We start from the raw sequence: 19,647 nt of genomic DNA on the forward strand, positions 1-19,647 counted from the left end.
GTATTTTTGGTAAAAATTACAGTGTGAAAAACCAGTAGAATAGAAATCATGCAATTGAAGATGAAAGAGACACTAATAAGCATTTGTGAGTGAGTAGTTTTATGTATTTTCCATAAATATGTACAACAAATGCAGGTTTACAGAGCAGCGATCCAAAGATGACACTGTTCAAAGCTCCAGTTATATGGATGCAACAGAGTTTTTGGTTATTAGGTGAATCCAGGTGCTATATATGCTAAGTATAATATTAAGAGAATGAATTTATAAAATCTGAGTATTTTTCCTATTAGAAAAATAGATGTTAAATGTTCATAAAAATAAAATGCTTAGGTGAAGATGTTAACTATTCATAAGCTACAAGATTTAATATTTTAAGTAGTCTATAGTATATTATCACAGGTCCTCTATTTCAAGAATGGGTGAAAAAGTCTTTTCTCTTATGAGCTATTCCAGATACTCCGATGCTCTGACCTCAAAATGGAGTTTTTAAATAGTGTGCACATTTGGACATTCCTTTTTAAAACTTTCATTAGCATTAAATATCATCCCAAATGATTTACTTTTGACCTCTGTCTTTTCCTTTCTTCTTTTTCTTCTTCTTTCTAAAATTAGGCCAGTCTTCAGAGACCTGAGATTAAACTTGAATCACTAAAAGAAGATATTAAGGAATTCTTTAAAATATCAGGTTTGTAAGTTGCTTTTTTTTCCTTCTCGGATTCTTTAAGGCAAAATAAGGAAATACTTTATTCTGAGGGAACACTGTATCCACAGCCAATTACTCAGCCAAAATTGTGTAACAGTCACGGGATAGGTTTCTATTTGGGGAGAATTAGAACTTTCAGATATTTCTGCAGAAATGCTGCAAAAATTCAGGAACACTGTGGGAATGACTGCTTTACATTAATCAGTTTTAAATACTGTTTACCTTCCTGGTCAAAATACATCCTGAATGTATTAAGAATCTCCATAGCTAAGTAACTTGACTTTTACCTTTCATTTGTGGCTTTTTTCCTTCTCTGCTTCTTTTCTCTCCCGTTTCTTTTCTCTCCTCTTTTCTACCCTTTCAAAGAAAACAGAAGAAAATCCCAACTTTTTTAGAGCAAGCAGTTTAGCAGCCCTTGCACTGGGAACTGAGATATTAAGTGGTTTACTTGCCCGTATAAGTTCAAGTAGTTAGCAGCCAAGCGAACTGAGCTGACTGATGGTGCCTCATAATAATCTACTTCTCTTGTTTAGGAGTTTAATGACTAGTTAATTGTCACGAATTACTTGTAATCTTTGTCAAGTGCCTGGCTGTTTCTTGCCCTTCCCTTGGCACATTTCTCATAGCTCTGGTAGTGCGATGGCCCAAGATTTTGGCATTCATTGAGTACCTTAACAGTGGAAGAAGGAAATATTCTTCTCATCTTAAGAAAATGGTGCCATAGTTTTATAAGAATAAATCATGTTGATGACTTTGCTACTTAGTGTTAGCCAAGGGATATTGGTAAATATATAAGAAATAATTCCTTAGTATAACACTTTACACAGCAACTGGAAGTTGATAAAGTTCTTTCACCAATGAATGTAATGTTAAAGTTTTTGTGAGATAAATTTAATTATGATGTATGTTTATTTTTAAAACTAATATGTTTGTATGTTTTACTCCTTTTTTTCAATAGGTTGGGAGAAGAAACTTCAGAATGCTGTGTACAGTGAACTGAGTGTGTGAGTTTTTCCTACCTATTTTGAGATACTCTTATGTTTAGCTGTATTTGCTTTGTAAGTAACGAATATAGTATTGCTATGTGTACTCAGTGTTATTATTTCTCATTAGTATTTAAATGGCATTTCAAGTAAGTTAATACTATTAAAAATTACAGTCTTGCCTGAGAATTAATAGGTGGGGTTTTTTATTGCCAACATTTTTATACTAATTCATTTATCCAGTGTAATTAGGAAATATGATATTTCTCATAAGTTAATATTTTGGATAATTTAAGCTTACCAATGTTCTTTTTATTGTTGCCATTTTGGATCTTATCCTTCTGTCTTTGTAAACTGATCATTTTAAACACAATTAACTCTTTTTTTAAAAAATTGGTGTCATTATTAAGAACATTAATGTGTTTATTTATCTGGATTTGTTCTCAGAGTCTGCTGAAGTGTACAGAACTATTTGTCATTACAAAAAATATAGATCCCAAATGTTAGCTTTTGTAGTTTATTTAATGTTCCATTATTCATCAGTTATTTATTTCTAGCACTATGCCAGGCACTGGGAATATAGCATAGAACAATGAACACAATTTCTGCCTTCATGGAGTTTATAATCTAACAGAGTTCTTAAGTCTTTTTTTCTTTTCTTTTCCTGCTATCAATGTGTCTCTAGCATTCTCTAGTTTCTCACACTCCCATTTCTAATTTGCTCCTTCTAATCTGCTGTTAACTGGGAAATGAGATAACCCAGTTTACCAGAATTGTCTGTAAAACAAAGAGACTCAGATGAATGCTTGTGGATTTGTGCTTAGACACGTTTTTGTTTTTTAAATTTATTTATTATTTTATTTTTGGCTGCGTTGGGTCTTCGTTGCTGCGCGCGGGCTTTCTCTAGTTGTGGTGATTGGGGGGCTACTCTTGGTTGTGGTGAACAGACTTCTCATTGCAGTGGCTTCTCTTGTCGCAGAGCACAGGCTCTAGGTGCGCGGGCTTCAGTAGTTGCAGCACATGGGCTCAGTAGTTGTGGTTCACGGGCTCTAGGGCGCAGGCTCAGTAGCTGTGGTGCACGGGCTTAGTTGCTCCACGGCATGTGGGATCTTCCTGGACCAGGGCTTGAACCCGTGTCCCCTGCATTGGCAGGCATATTCTCAACCACTGCGCCACCAGGGAAGCCTGACACACATTTTTAAAATTAGTATTTGCTTCTTCGGTTATTGCTATCTTCTGAGTTGGTTTTTGACCTCTTAAATAACATCACATATAAAATGCTATCTATTAACTAAAGTTGATTGTGATCATGCCTTTGGTTCTAGTCACCAAAGGAAAAGACATTTATCATGACAAGTAAGGTTTCAAAATTCCCCAAATGTAGTAGAAATACCACGGGTTGATTAGACTAATATGGACATGCTGATTTGTCTCTCTGCCTGTTAAAGCTTGTAACTTCAGTGTCTTTGTCTCTGATATGGGCAGAATAAAAGCATCTGCTGTGTATAATTCCAAATATTAGATTTTCATCTGCGGAGATATTACTGATGATTGCTATTTTTGTGGCATAATGCATTCCTGAAAATTGTTCTATGAGACAGAGTGCCTTTTTACTTGCTGGCAGGGACAGCATTTCATTCATTGTCATATCTTTGATATCCTACATAATAGACGTTAAATAAATATTTTATTTTGAATAACTTGTTGAGATATTTGAAGGAGCCCAATAATACTACCTCTTTCCTCACTTGGGTTCTGAACAAATTGAGAAAATAAAATAAAATATAAAGGCAAATGGGGGATCAAAATTATACTTTTATTTGTGGTAAAGACTGGGTAGGAGGACATAGCTTAGTGCAAGAGCAAAATAAGCTGTTTAACTGAACTCTAGGCTTAAATAGACTTAACCTTCTAGTTAAATAGCGTTGGTGAGTGTGTTCAGCTTAGTCTTCCAAAATTTAAAAGTTGGAGAAGGCATTAAACCTCTTCTGTGGTGTAGTGAGTAAAGCCCTGGAGAGAGGCCAAGAATGTTACGGTGAGGGAGCTCTTTTCATGTGGAAGGGCACATCTGGAGTGGGAAGAAGTGTTTCCTAACATAAGTCAGAAGAATAAAGTGGACTTAGCACATTCTGTTGCATTTTTCATTGGCAAAAACCACGATGGATAAGTAAAGAAAGCAAAAGTGAAGTAGAAATATTTATTGTTAAGTAATTGGAACTGAAAAAAAATCCATACTCTCATTACTAATAGAAGTGTGGACATGTGAGCTTTACAGATCATACATGGAATTTGCTCGTGTTATTTTACTTATTTTGGTAAACATTCCAAATATTTTAGTCAGTTTTTTTTTTTTTTTTTTTGTGGTACGCGGGCCTCTCAACGCTGCGGCGTCTCCTGTTGCGGAGCACAGGCTCTGGACGCGCAGGCTCAGCGGCCATGGCTCACGGGCTCAGCTGCTCCGCGGCATGTGGGATCTTCCCGGACCGGGGCACGAACCCGTATCCCCTGCATCGGCAGACGGACTCTCAACCACTGTGCCACCAGGGAAGCCCTAGTCAGATTTTTATTTAACAAATATAGCAGAAAATTTTCTGTGTTCTGTTATTACATGAAACTTGTAACTCTAGCCCAGGTTAGTTCTTCCCACTTCAAAACTGCCTACTTTGTTTAACTATTATTGTGTTAATAACTACTTAATATTATGTTGATGATAATTTACATTGATTGAATGCTTATTTTATGTCCAGCACTGTGGTAAGCACTTTTGGATATTACCTTGTATTAGGTAGTCTTTATGACCACCCTATGAAGTAGAATTTATAATTATCATCATTTTACAGAAGAGAAAAATGAGTCTTAGACCACTTAAGTAACTTGCTGAAGATCATATAGCTTGTAAATGGCAGTGCTAGGGTTTCACCTCTAGCTGTCTGATTCTAAAGCCATACATTTTACTACATTTCACATATACAGTAAATCCCCTACATATGAACCTTCAGGCTGAGAACTTTCAAAGATGTGAACGTGCCTTCGCATGTCCAATCACATAAGTTAGTTCACGTGTCTGGCATACATTGTCACATGCGTGCATCCTCTACAAGTGGTTGTGCTTTTGTGTACTTTACTGTACAGTACTGTATAGAGTACAGTAGTACAGTATCTTTATTTCAAGCTAGATCTGCAAAAGGACAACTTCATTGAACTCCTTGCTCTGCAACAAGAGGAGCTTTCTAATGAAGACCTGATGGAATTGGAGGCCCAGGGAAAGGGCGAAGAGAGACAAGAGGAAGAAGAGATAACTGAAAAGCTAAAGAGATTCATGACATAGGAAATGGCAAGAGGATTTTCTTTATTTGAGGAGGCACTGTTAGTTTGTGAGGCACAGGACCCGAACGTAGAATGGTACACGAAGGTTGCAGCAGCCGTTCAGAATGCAATCCAGTGCAACCGTGTCATCTTCGATGAGAAAAAAAGAGCTACTACCCAGACATCACTGGATCGGTTTTTCAAGAGAGTAGATAGAACTGAATCCAGCAAGGAACCAGAACCTGTGCCGTCAGTGTCAGGCGTGAGTGAAATTGCAGCTTGCCCTCCATCTCCTATTGCTGACGATCCTTCAGCTCTACCATCTCCCACCTCCTCTCCCTCCTCCAGTCAGTAACTCTTCTTGCCTGTTCACTCGATGCCAGACCCTGTATGCCAGCTGTTGTACTGTACTACTGTACTTTTCAAGGTGCTGTACTGTTAAGATTTAAAATGTTTTCTTTACTTTTTGTGTTTGTTTTTTATGTATTATTTGTATGAAAAGTATTATAAACCTATTACAGTTTGGAACTATATAGCTGATTGTATTAGTTGGGTAGCTAGGCTAACTTCGTTGTTCTTACGAACAAATTGGACTTACGAACGCACTCTCGGAATGGAACTCGTTCGTATGTAGGGGACTTACTGTATTTACATCTTGTTTCTTACCTAGATTAAAAGTGTTCTGAAACAAGAATTATGTCTTACATTTCTTTGAGTATCTCCTATAGCATCAAATAAATGACGTTGAGTCAGCAAGTAGTTACTGAGCCACCCACCAATGCTGGCGCAAAATAAATATTTGTTGAATTGAGGACAATTAGTATAACTGTTAATCCTAAACTACTGTAAAGATTTAGAAAATGTACCGATTTCTTTGTGTCCTATTCTTTACTGTATTTTGTGTAGAGCAGTTTATAAAGAATTAGAAGACCTATTGTTTTCCCTTAAGGAATATAAATTAAAGAAATATATAAACCTTTTTAAACCTTCTATATATGTATATATTATAAAAAAACATGTACTGTAGTCTACTGCTATAGTAGATATATGCAAGTGTCTACCATACCTTGGAGAGGTATAAATGCTGAACTACAGTGGGCCCAAAATGGAAAGATTTTAGATAATGAGTACCTTACACTAGACCACAAGATTGGGTAAGTCTTTATAGACATTCACGGTGTTCTCTGGAAGAGTCCTCAGGTGGTAGACCTGGACACCTCCAAAGTGTCCTAATCATAGCTCTTCTTTGCCCTCTTAGTTGTTTGTTTGTTTGTTTTTTATCTTTATTGGAGTATAATTGCTTCACAATACTGTGTTAGTTTCTGTTGTACACCAAAGTGGATCAGCCATATGCATACACATGTCCCCATATCCTCTCCCTCTTGAGCCTCCCTCCCACCCTCCCTATCCCACCCCTCTAGGTCATCGCAAAGCACCGAGCTGATCTCCCTGTGCTACGCTGCTGCTTCCCACTAGCTAACTATTTTACATTAGGTAGTGTATATATGTCGATGCTACTCTCATTTCACCACAGCTTCTCCCTCCCACCCCGTGTCCTCAAGTCCATTGTCTATGTCTACTTCTTTATTCCTGCCCTGCAACTGGGTTCATCAGTACCATTTTTTTTTTTTTTTAGATTCCATACATATATGTTAGCACACGGTATTTGTTTCTCTCTTTCTGACTTACTTCACTCTGTATGACGGTCTCTAGGTCCATCCACCTCACTACAAATAACTCAATTTCGTTTCTTTTTATGGCTGAGTAATATTCCATTGTATACATGTGCGACATCCTCTCCATCCATTCATCTGTCGATGGACACAAAGGCTGCTTCCATGTCCTGGATATTGCAAATAGAGCTGCAGTGAACACTGTGGTACATGACTCTTTCCGAACTATGGTTTTCTCAGGGTATATGCCCAATAGTGGGATGGCTGGGTCATATGGTAGTTCTGTTTTAGGTTTTTTAAGGAACCTCCATACTGTTTTCCATAGTGGTTGTAACAATTTACATTCCCACCAACAGTGCAAGAAGGTTCCCTTTTCACCACAACCCTTCTAGCATTTATTGTTTCTAGATTTTTTGATGATGGCCATTCTGACCATTATGAGGTGATACCTCATTGTGCTTTTGATTTGCATTTCTCTAATAATTAATGATGTTGAGCATCTTTTCATGTGCCTCTTGGCCATCTGTATGTCTTCCTTGGTGAGTCTAGTTAGGTCTTCCGCCCATTTTTTAATTGGAATCTTTGTTTTTTTGACATTGAGCTCCATGAGCTGTTTGTATATTTTGTAGATTAATCCTTGGTCTGTTGTTTAATTTGCAACTATTTTCTCCCATTCTGAGGGTTGTCTTTTTGTCTTACTTATGGTTTCCTTTGTCGTGCAAAAGATTTTAAGTTCAATTAAGTCCCATTTGTTTATTTCTGTTTTTATTTCTGTTACTCTAGGAGGTGGGTCAAAAAAGATCTTGTTGTGGTTTATGTCAAAGTGTGTTTTTCCTATGTTTTCCTCTAAGAGTTTTATAGTGTCTGGTCTTAAATTTAGGTCTTTAATCCATTATGAGTTTATTTTTGTGTATGGTGTTAGGTAGTGTTCTAATATCATTCTTTACGTGTAGCTGTCCAGTTTTCCCAGCACCACTTATTGAAGTGGCTGTCTTTTCTCCATTGTATGTTCTTGCCTCTTTCTCGTAAATTAGGTGACCATATGTGTGTGGGTTTATCTCTGGGCATTCTATCCTGTACCATTGATCTATATTTCTGTTTTTGTTTCAGTACCATACTGTCTTGACTACTGTAGCTTTGTGGTATTGTTTAAAGTCAGGGAGCCTGATTCCTCCAACTCTGTTTTTCTTTCTCAAGATTGCTTTGGCTCTTTGGGGTCTTTTGTGTTTCCATATGAATTGTAAAATTTTTTGTTCTAATTCTGTGAAGAATGCCATTGGTAGTTTGATAGGGATTGCATTGAATCTGTAGATTGCTTTGGGTAGTATAGTCATTTTCAGAATATTGATTCTTCCAATCCAAGAGCATAGTATATTTCTCCATCTGTTTATGTCATCTTTGATTTCTTTCATCAGTATTTTATAGTTTTCTGAGTACAGGTATTTTGCCTCCTTAGGTAGGTTTATTCCTAGGTATTTTATTCTTTGTGCTGCGATGGTAAATGGGATTGTTTCCTTAATTTCTTGTTCTGATTTTTCATCATTGGTGTATAGTAATGCAAGTGATTTCTGTGCATTAATTTTGTATCCTGCAACCTTACCAAATTCATTGGTTGGTTCTAGTAGTTTTCTGGTGGCATCCTTAGGATTTTCTCTGTATTGTATCATGTCACCTGCAAAGAGTGACAGTTTTACTTCTTTTCCAATTTGTATTCCTTTTATTTCTTTTTTTTCTCTGGTTGCCATGGCCAGGAAATCTAAAACTATGTTGAATAAGAGTGACGAGAGTGGACATCCTTGTCTTGTTCCTGATCTTAGTAGAAATGGCTTCAGTTTTTCACCATTGAGAATGATGTTGGCTGTGGGTTTGTCATATATGGCCTTTACTGTGTTGAGGTAGGTTCCCTCTGTGTTCATTTTCTGGAGAGTTTTTATCAAATGGGTGTTGAATTTTGTCAAAAGCTTTTTCTTCATCTATTGAGATGATCATATGGTTTTTATTCCTAAATTTGTTAATGTGGTGTATCACATTGATTGATTTGTGTATACTGAAGAATCCTTGCATCCCTGGGATAAATCCCACTTGATCATGGTGTATGAACTGTTTAAAGTGTTGTTGGATTCTGTTTGCTGGTATTTTGTTGCAGATTTTTGCGTCCACGTTCATCAGTGATATTGGCCTATAATTTTCTTGTTTTGTGATATATTTCCCTGGTTTTGATATCAGGGTGATGGTGGCCTCGTAAAATGAGCTTGGGAGTGTTCCTTCCTCTGTAATTTTTTGGAAGAATTTGAGAAGGATCAGTGTTAGCTCTTCTCTAAATGTTTGATAGAATTCGCCTGTGAAGCCTTCTGGTCCTGGACTTTTGTTTGTTGGAAGATTTTTAATTACAGTTTCAATTTCATTACTTGTGATAGGTATGTATATATTTTCTAATTCTTCCTGGTTCAGTTATGGAAAATTGTACCTTTCCAAGAATTTGTCCATTTCCTTGTGGTTGTGCATGTTTTTGGCATATAGTCGTTTGTAGTAGCCTCTTACAATCCTTTGTGTTTCTGCTGTGTCAGTTGTGATTTCTCCTTTTTCCTTTCTAATTTTATTGATTTGCGTCCTCTCCCTTTTATTCTTGATGAGTCTGGCTAAGGGTTTATCAATTTTTATCTTCTCAAAGAACAAGCTTTTAGTGTTATTGATCTTTCCTATTGTTTTCTTCGTTTCTATTTCATTTATTTCTTCTCTGATCTTTATGATTTCTTTCCTTCTACTGACTTTGGGTTTTCTTTGTTCTTCTTTCTCTGGTTGTTGTAAGTGTAGGGTTAGATTGTTTACTTGAGATTTTTCTTATTTCTTGAGGTGAGATTGAATTGCTATAAGCTTCCCTCATAGAACTGCTTTTGCTGTGTCCCATAGGTTTTGGGTCATCGTATTTTTATTGTCATTTGTTTGTATATATTTTAAATTTTCTTCTTTGATTTCTTCAGTGATCTCTTGGTTATTTAGTAGTGCACTGTTTAGCCTCCATGTGTTTGTGCTTTTTACAGTTTTTTTTTTCCTGTAATTGATTTCCAATCCCATAGCATTGTGGTCAGAAAAGATGCTGGATACAATTTCAATTTCCTTACATTTTCCAAGGCTTGATTTGTGACCCAAGATGTGATCTATCCTGGAGAATGTTCCATGTGCACTTGAGAAGAAAATGTATTCTGCCACTTTTGGGTGGAATGGTCTATAAATATCAATTAAATCTATGTGGTCTATTGTGTCATTTAAAGCTTGTGTTTCCTTATTTATTTTCTGTTTGGGTGATCTGTCCGTTGGTGTAAGTGGGATGTTAAAGTCCCCTGCTATTATTGTGTTACTGTCGATTTCTCCTTTCATGGTTGTTAGCATTTGCCTTATGTATTGAGGTGCTCCTCAATGTTTATTGGGTGCATAAACATTTATAATTGTTATATCTTCTTCTTGGATTGATCCTTGGATCATTATGTAGTGTCCCTCCTTATTTCTTGTAACAATCTTTACTTTAAAGTCTACTTTATCTGATATGAGTATTGCTACTCCAGCTTTCTTTTGATTTCCATTTTCATGGAATATCTTTTTCCATCCCTTCACTTTCACTATGTATGTGTCCCTAGATCTGAAGTGGGTCTCTTGTAGGCAGCATATATATGGGTCTTGTTTTCGTATCCATTCAGTCAGTCTGTGTCTTTTGGTTGTAGCATTTAATCCATTTACATTCAAGGTTATTATCAATATGTATGTTCCTATTACCATTTTCTTAATTGTTTTGGGTTTGTTTGTTATTTTGGGGGGGATTTGTTTTTGTGGCTCTTTACTTCTCTTGTGTTTCCCGCCTAGAGAAGTTTCTTTAGCACTTGTTGTAAAGTTGGTTTGATGGTGCTGAATTCTCTTAGCTTTTGCTTGTCTGAAAAGCTTTTGACTTCCCCATCCAATCTGAATGTGATCTTTGCTGGCTAGAGTAATCTTGTTTGTAGGTTTTTCTCTTTCATCACTTTAAGTGTATCCTGCCACTCCCTTCTGTCTTGCAGAGTTTCCGCTGAAAAATCAGCTGATAACCTTATGGCAATTCCTTTGTATGTTATATTTTGTTTTGCCCTTGCTGCTTTTAATATTTTTTCTTTGAATTTAATTTTTGTTAGTTTCATTAATATGTGTCTTGGTGTGTTTTTCCTAGGGTTTATCCTGAATGGGACTCTCTGTGCTTCCTGGACTTGGGTGACTATTTTGTTTCCCACGTTAGGGAAGTTTTTGACTATAATCTCTTCAAATATTTTCTCAGTCCCTTTCTTTTTGTCTTCTTCTTCTGGGACCCCTACATTCAAATGTTGGTGCGTTTAGTGTTGTCCCAGAGGTCTCTGAGATTATCTTCAATTCTTTTCATTCTTTTTTCTTTATTCTGCTCCTCAGCAGTTATTTGCACCATTTTGTCTTCCAGCTCACTTATTCGTTCTTCTGCCTCAGTTATTTTGTTATTGGTTCATTCTAGTGTATTTTTCATTTTAGTTATTGTGTTGTTCATCTCTATTTGTTCTTTACTTCTTCTAGATCTTTGTTAAACATTTTTTGTATTTTGTCAATCCGTGCCTCCATTCTATTTCTGAGATTGTGATTCATTTTTTTAAAATTTTATTAAAAAAATTTTTTAACATCTTTATTGGAATTTAATTGCTTTACAGTGGTGTGTTAGTTTCTGCTTTATAGCAAAGTGAATCAGCTATACATATACATATATCCCCATATCTCCTCTCTCTTGCATCTCCCTCCCACCCTCCCTATCCCACTTCTCTAGGTGGTCACAGAGCACTGAGCTGATCTTCCTGAGCTATGCAGCTGCTTCCCACTAGCTATCTATTTTACATTTGGTAGTATATATAAGTCCATGCAACTCCCTCACTTCGTCCCAGCTTACCCTTCCCCCTCTGTGTCTCCTCAAGTCTATTTTCTATGTCTGCATCTTTATTCCTGTCCTACCCCTAGGTTCTTCAGAACCATTTTTTTTGTTTTGTTTTGTTTTTATATTACATATATATGTGTAAGCATATGGTATTTTTTTTTCTCTTTCCGACCCACTCAACTCTGTATGACGGTCTCTAGGTCCATCCACCTCACTACAAATAACTCAATTTCGTTTCTTTTTATGGCTGAGTAATGGTCCATTGTATACATATGCCACATCCTCTCCATCCATTCATCAGTCAGTGGACACCCAGGCCGCTTCCATGTCCTGGATATTGCAAATAGAGCTTCAGTGAACATGGTGGTACATGACTATTTCCGAACTATAGTTTTCTCAGGGTATATGCCCAGTAGTGGGATTGCTGGGTCTTATGGTAGTTCTACTTTTAGATTTTTAAGGAACCTCCATACTGTTCTCCATAGTGGCTGTATCAATTTACATTCCCACCAACAGTGCAAGAGGGTTCCCTTTTCTCCACACCCTTTCCAGCAATTATTCTTTCTAGATTTTTTGATGATGGCCATTCTGACTGGTGTGAGGTGATACCTCATTGTAGTTTTGATTTGCATTTCTTTAATGATTAGTGATGTTGAGCATTCTTTCATGTGTTTGTTGGCAATCTGTATATCTTCTTTGGAGAAATGTCTATTTAGATCTCTTGCCCATATTTGGATTGGGTTGTTTGCTTTTTTGATATTGAGCTGCATGTAAATTTGGAGATTAACTCTTTGTCAGTTGCTTCATTTGCAAATATTTTCTCCCATTCTGAGGGCTGTCTTTTCATTTTGTTTATGATTTCCTTTGCTGTGCAAAAGCTTTTAAGTTTCATTAGGTCTCATTTGGTTTTTTTAGGTTTTTTTTGCGGTACACGGGCCTCTCACTGTTGTGGCCTCTCCTGTTGTGGAGCACAGGCTCCGGACGCACAGGCTCAGCGGCCATGGCTCACGGGCCCAGCTGCTCTGCGGCATGTGGGATCTTCCTGGACTGGGGCACGAACCCGTGTCCCCTGCATCAGCAGGCAGACTCTCAACCACTGCGCCACCAGGGAAGCCCAGGTCTCATTTGTTTTTGTTTTTAGTTCCATTTCTCTAGGAGGTGGGTCAAAAAGGATCTTGCTGTGATTTATGTCATAGAGTGTTCTGCCTATTTTTTTCTCTAAGAGTTTGATAGTGTCTGGTCTTACATTTAGGTCTTTAATCCATTTTGAGTTTAGTTTTGTGTATGGTGTTAGGGAGTGTTCTAATTTCATTCTTTTACAAGTAGCTGTCCAGTTTTCCCAGAACCACTTACTGAAGAGGCTGTCTTTTCTCCATTGTATATTCTTGCCTCCTTTATCAAAACTAAGGTGACTATATGTGCATTGGTTTATCTCTGGGCTTTCTATCCTGTTCCATTGATCTATATTTCTGTTTTTGTGCCAGTACCATACTGTCTTGATTACTATAGCTTTGTAGTATAGTCTGATGTCAGGGAGCCTGTTTCCTCCAGCTCTGTTTTTCTTTCTCAAGATTGCCTTTGCTGTTCAGGGTCTTTTGTGTTTCCATACAAATTATGAAAGTTTTTGTCTAGTTCTGTGAAAAATGCCATTGGTGGTTTGATAGGGATTGCATTGAATCTGTAGATTGCTTTGCGTAGTGTAGTCATTTTCACAATGTTGATTCTTCCAATCCAAGAACATGGTATATCTCTCCTTCTGTTTGTATCATCTTTAATTCCTTTCTTCAGTGTCTTATAGTTTTCTGCATACAGATCTTTTGTCTCCTTAGATAGGTTTATTCCTAGGTTTTATTCTTTTTGTTGCAGTGGTAAATGGGAGTGCTTCCTTAATTTCTCTTCCAGATATTTCATCTTTAGTGTATAGGAATGCCAGAGATTTCTGTGCATTAATTTTGTATCCTGCTACTTTACCAAATTCATTGATTCACTCTAGTAGTTTTCTGGTAGCATCTTTAGTATTCCCTATGTATAGTACCATGTCATTTGCGAACAGTGACGGCTTTACTTCTTCTTTTCCAATTTGGTTTCCTTTTATTTGTTTTTCTTCTCTGATGGCTGTGGCTAAAACTTCCAAAACTATGTTGAACAATAGTGTTGAGAGTGGACAACCTTGTGTGTGACTCATCTTTACTGTTTTTTCTCTGAATTGTTTTTCAGGTAGATTGCCTATTTCCTCTTCATTTATTTGGTCTTGTAGGTTTTTACCTTGCTCCTTCATCTGTCACATATTTTTTGGCCATCTCTTTTTTTTTTTTTTTGAGTGGCATTGTGTTTCTGTCTTACTGGTTGTTTGGCCTGAGGCTTCCAACACTGGAGTTTGTACGCTTTTGGGTAGAGCTGGGTTTGGTGCTGAGATGAGGACCTCAGTGAGACCTCACTGTGATGAATATTCCCTGGTGTCTGAGGTTTTCTGTTAGTCCAGTGGTTTGGACTAGGAGCACCCACCACAGGAGCTTGGGCCCGACCCCTGGCTCATGAACCAAGATCCCGCAAGCCACGTGGTATGGCAAAAAAAAAAAAAAAAAAAAGAGAGAGAACAATAACCAAGTTAAAAAAAATTAGACTAGGAAACTAACAGATGTATTAGAAAGTATATAAAAATAAAAATATAGATGAATCAACAACCAGAAGGTACAACAGTACCACAATAGTAAAAAAGAGGAGGAGGGAAGAGATAAAAAAAGGGGGCAGGTGGGGAAGGCCTTGGCTCTGGAGGGCGGGACCTAAGCAAGGGCAAGTTTTGGGCAGTGGGCAGGGCCTATGCTTAGGACCCACAGGGCTGGAAAAGGCCCTGTGGGCTGTGGGAGGTGGGGCATAGGCTCAAAGGAACAGAAGGGGCCCAGGTATGCTCCCCACCCCTGGTCTCAGAGGGTGGGGGAACTCACCTGGGAACCCAGCAGGATTTCTAGGCTCGAGTGGGTGGGGCAAACGCCCTCCTCTCCTCTCCTGTTCCTCTGGTTTCAGAGGGGCCCTCCTGCCTGCCTCTCCTTTTATCCCCTCGGCCTCCTTCCTATGCCCCCAGGACCAATGCGGCCATGGGGAGTGGGGGCCCTTGGAGGGCAGGGGACCGGCTTGGGAGCTCAGCAGTCTCCCCGTGCCCAAGTCAGTGGGGCAAATGCCCTCAGCTCTTCCTCCACTCCTCCCTGAGGGCCCCTCCCACGTGCCTTTCCTGATCTCCCCAGCCTCAGGGGCGCTGATCCTGTCTGGCCTCCACTTTTCCTCCCCCCTCAGTCCCCGCACGTCCTACCAGTTCACTTGGGGGTTCCTCCCATCTCCTTGGGCGTTAGGGTCCTCCACCAGCAGCCGGCAGGGAACCTAATTATGGGGAGACGTTAACTTGGCGTCTTCTCACACTGTCATCTTGACTCCACCCTGCCCTCTTAGTTTTAAATATTACTATGTGCTTGTTATGCGTTATGTACAGAGCTAGGTGCTGGGATAGTGAACAAGCTAGGCAGATAGTCTTTGCTTTTTATGGAGCTTACATCCCAGTGGGGCACAGAGAATTTAAAGAGGCAATTATAGTACAATATAGTAAGCGCTATAATAGGATAAGTACAAGGAGTACATAGGGCAGGCACTTAACTCACATTGGGGATGTCATGATGACTTATCACAGGAAATAATACTCAGACTGAGATCAAAAAGCTGAGCTGGATTTAGTCAGGGGAAGGGGTAGAGAAGAAAAATGCTTTAGGCACGAGGGAACAACAGGTTCAAAGGTGTTTATAGGTGGAAAAGAATGCAGTATATTGGAGGAACAAAAGTTGTACGGCAACAAGAGTTGGGTGGTAGAGAGGAAAGGGGCATAGGAAAGAATTATGCTAGATCTGTAGGCAAGGATGTGCTTCTTACTCAAGGATTTGTAGACTGGATCCTAAAAGCATTTGGGTGCCATTTTAGGATTTTTAATCAAAGTAGTGACATAACCACATTTGCATTTTATTTATTCAACAATGTACTGGATATCTAGTATGTGCCAGGCCTTATGCTAGGCACTGGAAATACAATCACTGGTGAATAAGGAAGACACTGCTCCTGACTAACTGCCAGGCAAATTGGCAAGTAGGTTGAAAATAGTGTGGAAGCAGGGGAGACTGCTTATGAATCTGTCAGATGAATGCAGGCGAGAAATGTTGTTTGCCTAAAACTGTCAGTGGGGTAGAGGAGATGAGTGGCATTTATGGGGATTTAGGGAGACAGGAAGAGGGAGGAATCAAGAGTGATACGGAGGTTTCTGCATTGTTCCTATCTACAGACCCTCATCTCTTTGTATTACTAAATGTAAAATACGTGAGGACAGAGATTTTATTTTATTTTGTTTTATTCTTTTGTATTCTATTCTATTTCATTTTATTTATTGTTTTGGCTGCGCGATGTGGCATATGAGATCTTCCCCGATGAGGGATCGAACCCATGCGCCCTCACTGTACCTCCAGGGAAGTCCCAAGGACAGAGATTTTAACATGTTTTGTTCCCTGCTGTATCTCTATTACCTTGAACTTAGTAGGTTCTCATTAAATATTTACAATTGAATAAATATCTAACTTTATTTTGGTTTAATATGAATGATTTGGGGTTGTCACTTCTTACCTTTTTTTATGGATAAATTTCTTTGAGCATTAAATAACCCTTAAGTTCATCAGTAAGTGCTCTCAAGTTTCCATCCTAAATTTCTAAGTTTTATTAAGTTTAGAAATAATTACCATTAAAATAGAAGAATTTTTAAGTTATATTTAATTATACATCACGTCTCTTTACAAATGATGTAGTGAGTGGTATAAAATATATAGCTTTTAAACTATCTTGCATATAAGAAGAAATACTGAGATATCTAGAGATTATCAATTTTTTTTTCACTTGTGAGTGGGAAAAGGTGATTTGTTTAGGTACATGGAATGCAGATTTTAGTAGAAAAAAACAATTAGCCAGAAATAATCAGTTAGTGAAACTGTCTGGTGTCCCCCTTTGGATGTCCCCATTTGGATGAGGAATTTCTTGAGAATTCAGTGTATGGTTCTTGATTGTTAGAACGTGGTTGCTTTGCTGTAGGTACAAGTTATATGATTAATTTCAATGGGAGCTATATGTTGTGAAAGAGATTGAAAACTCTAAGTAAATGTTAAATTGTTGTGTTCTCCTATTGCCTTCTCTATGATTTTATATCATTCTGTGCCTCAGTCATTACATTTCAACCATCCTGGCTTTTTCTGATTTTTAAACATTCCATATTTTCCCACCTCAGAGTCTTGTGCTTGCTGTCCTTTTACTTAGAATGTTCTTCCCCCAGATCTTTGAATGGTTGGCTCCTTTTCACTCATGTCTTGGTTCAAATATTAGCTTTTCTAAACACCTTCCCTGCCCTTCCAAATCACTTTTGACTCTATCCTGCTCTCATTTTCTCATGGCACTTATTACTATTTTATATTATTCTATTGATTTATTTATTTGTTTGTTTTTATAAATATTGACTCTTTCTTCACTAGAATATTAGGTACGTAAGAACAGGAGATAACTGTCTTAATCCTACCATATACTTAGTACTTAGAATGGCTCAAATATTTGTTGAATAAATAAATCTGTTTTCTTAATAAAAAACAATACATTTTGAATATAAAATGTAATGTTACATAGAAAACATAATTTTTAAGACATTAAAATTTTATTAAATTTGTGAATTAATGTAGTATGTAATATATTAATACTAAAACATGGCTATTACAAAAGATAGTATTTTTACTATCATTTCAATCCTATGGAAAAGGAAATTGAGAGAAATGAGAAAAGTTGATATATTAGTAAGTTAATGGACTTTTTTAGACTTCAGAATTAAAAAAAATTTCTCTAAGTGTTATAGTACTTACATACTAAAATTAACAGTTGTGAAAATTTTCATGTGAGCACTTACAGAGCTAAATAATTTTTAAATTTACCTAAATTTATGCATTCACTTTAACTTTTAACAAGTCAGTAAATCGTTAATTTACAACTACTATGCTAGTAGGATAAGAATTAAAGTTTTATTAGGTTGTTGTACCTTGTGTAAGCACATAGAACTGCTAACAAATATCTATTTCATTTCTATCATGGACTACAGAGGTAAGTAATTTCTAACCAGGCGAACTGATTAATTATTAAGAGTAATGTATATACTTTTCAATTCTTAGCATAAGGGAAAATTGTATCAAATACATAACTCAGACTTCTTTGCCCCCTATATATGCTTTTGTGGTGCTTTTGTAGTTTTTCTTGCTTGCTTTTGGTTTGTAAACCTTTTGAGGGCAGGGGCCTGTTTACCTGTATATAACCAGTACATGGCAGTAGGCTCTCAGGTCTGTGGTTGTTGAGTGAATAAATAAAAACATGCATTCTTTGTTTATTTTTTTTAAAAAAAGAGTAATGTATAATACTCAGCTTCCTCTTTTTGTCCCCAGGTTTCCTTTACCCAGTCATCCTGCTGCACCTCCTGAACATCTTAAAGAACCTTTGGTATACATGAGGAAAGCACAGGTTGGCTACTGTTCATTTTAATTTTATTTTTCCATACCAAGTTATATAATGCAGAGTGAAAGATCCTTATTAATATTAGGACTGTATTTATTATACGAAAGACTGGGTAAAGACCATTAAAGTGAGGTGAATACTATTTGCATACTTTTCATTTTCAGTAACCAAGGATTGCACTTACTTAACTATAGTAATCTTGAAAATGTTGAGTAGAAGGAAAAAAAATCATGTACTATACTGGCCTAAAATTTAAAATATCATAAAAGTAAATATTATGAAACAATTTGTTCCTAATGTTGTGTGATATTAAAGGAATGAAATGGGAATGAACTGACTCACTCTTCCCTTAAAATTTTACCTTTTGACACTAGTGTTACTGATACTATATTTGAAACATTTGTTTTCACAGCAGGATATACATACTAATTGTATTCTGTTACACAACCTAAATGAACCTTGTATCTAAAATGCACTGAAAACAACTAAAAGTCACTTTAAAAGCGTAAAATAAAATAACTTTAACAGAAAAACTGTAAAAAGCTGTTAAAGTAGAAACTTAACAAGTTCTGTCACATGCCCCTAATTCTTTTAGCGGGGCTTTGCCTTGGCCCTGTGTGGTCTACCTGCCTGTGAGGTGGCATTATTCATGAGCCTTCCTCACAGTGCTGGGGACTGTCTGACTAACACTGCTGAGGCATTTAATGGACCTCATAAGTCAACCTTCTTTCTCTATCATAGTCTCAGAAATTATTATGAAAATTTTCAGATACACCCTAAAGAACTCCAGTGAACCCGTCACCCAGCTTCAACAGTTATCATAGTTCTGCTTCTCCTGAGAAGTGTTCTGCTTGCTTTGAGTTACCATGCTCCACAGTGGTAGATGTTAGGCAGGTTTTTCTTTTTCTGCTTTTATATTCATTTTAAAAACCCTCAAAATTAGAGGGTGAAAGGAAGCAATATAAACAAAAAACATGGAGATATTTGAGGAAATATGTAATATGTTTCTATCTCTAGGTGGTACTTTAGGGCTAGCAATCAGACAGTATTTATTATTGATGTGTCATAAATCATAATCATCACGTGATACACGTATGAAATAATTGGTCTTTTGTTGTAAAGATATAAACTCAAGAAAATAAAACTAAATGCTTAGGTCTAAGTATTTTTTGGCAAAATTTGAAAATTTCTGAAAGTTTTAGAGAAAGTATCAGTTTTAGCATAAGTATAAAAAACAAAGCACAAAAGTTGGTTTCCTATTAAGACTGAAGAGATACAGAGATAAATAACAGGTCTGTTCTTAAAGCCTACTGCTAGTTGCTGAGACTATATATGAATGGTAAATATAGGTATTGTGTATATACACACAAGGAGTATGGTACTCCTCTCTTTCCTCTCCAGGCTTACCTGCTAGATCCACAGTTGGCACGCTACAGCGCATGGGCCACATCTGCCCTGCCACCTGTTTTTGTATGGGTAGCAAGCTAGATATTTTATTATTTT

The 19,647-nt window shown here is 37.2% G+C and overlaps 1 protein-coding gene across 6 annotated transcripts in view; it reads left to right on the top strand.

Moving 5' to 3' along the window:
* TBC1D19 (TBC1 domain family member 19) overlaps positions 1-19,647 on the top strand; it is a 155,453-nt gene that overhangs the window by 31,451 nt on the left and 104,355 nt on the right. For 5 of the 6 annotated variants that reach the window (XM_060299223.1, XM_060299222.1, XM_030832234.2 and 2 more), the window contains exons 2-4: positions 613-685; positions 1,662-1,707; positions 18,075-18,150. In XM_060299223.1, coding sequence (XP_060155206.1) covers positions 613-685; positions 1,662-1,707; positions 18,075-18,150 — 195 coding nt within the window. Of the gene's footprint in view, positions 1-612; positions 686-928; positions 975-1,661; positions 1,708-18,074; positions 18,151-19,647 lie in introns of those variants that run through there. The other variant, XM_060299224.2, reaches the window with a different exon arrangement.

Source organism: Globicephala melas, chromosome 5 (assembly GCF_963455315.2).
Source record: "Globicephala melas chromosome 5, mGloMel1.2, whole genome shotgun sequence".
NCBI classification, from domain to species: Eukaryota; Metazoa; Chordata; class Mammalia; order Artiodactyla; family Delphinidae; genus Globicephala; species Globicephala melas.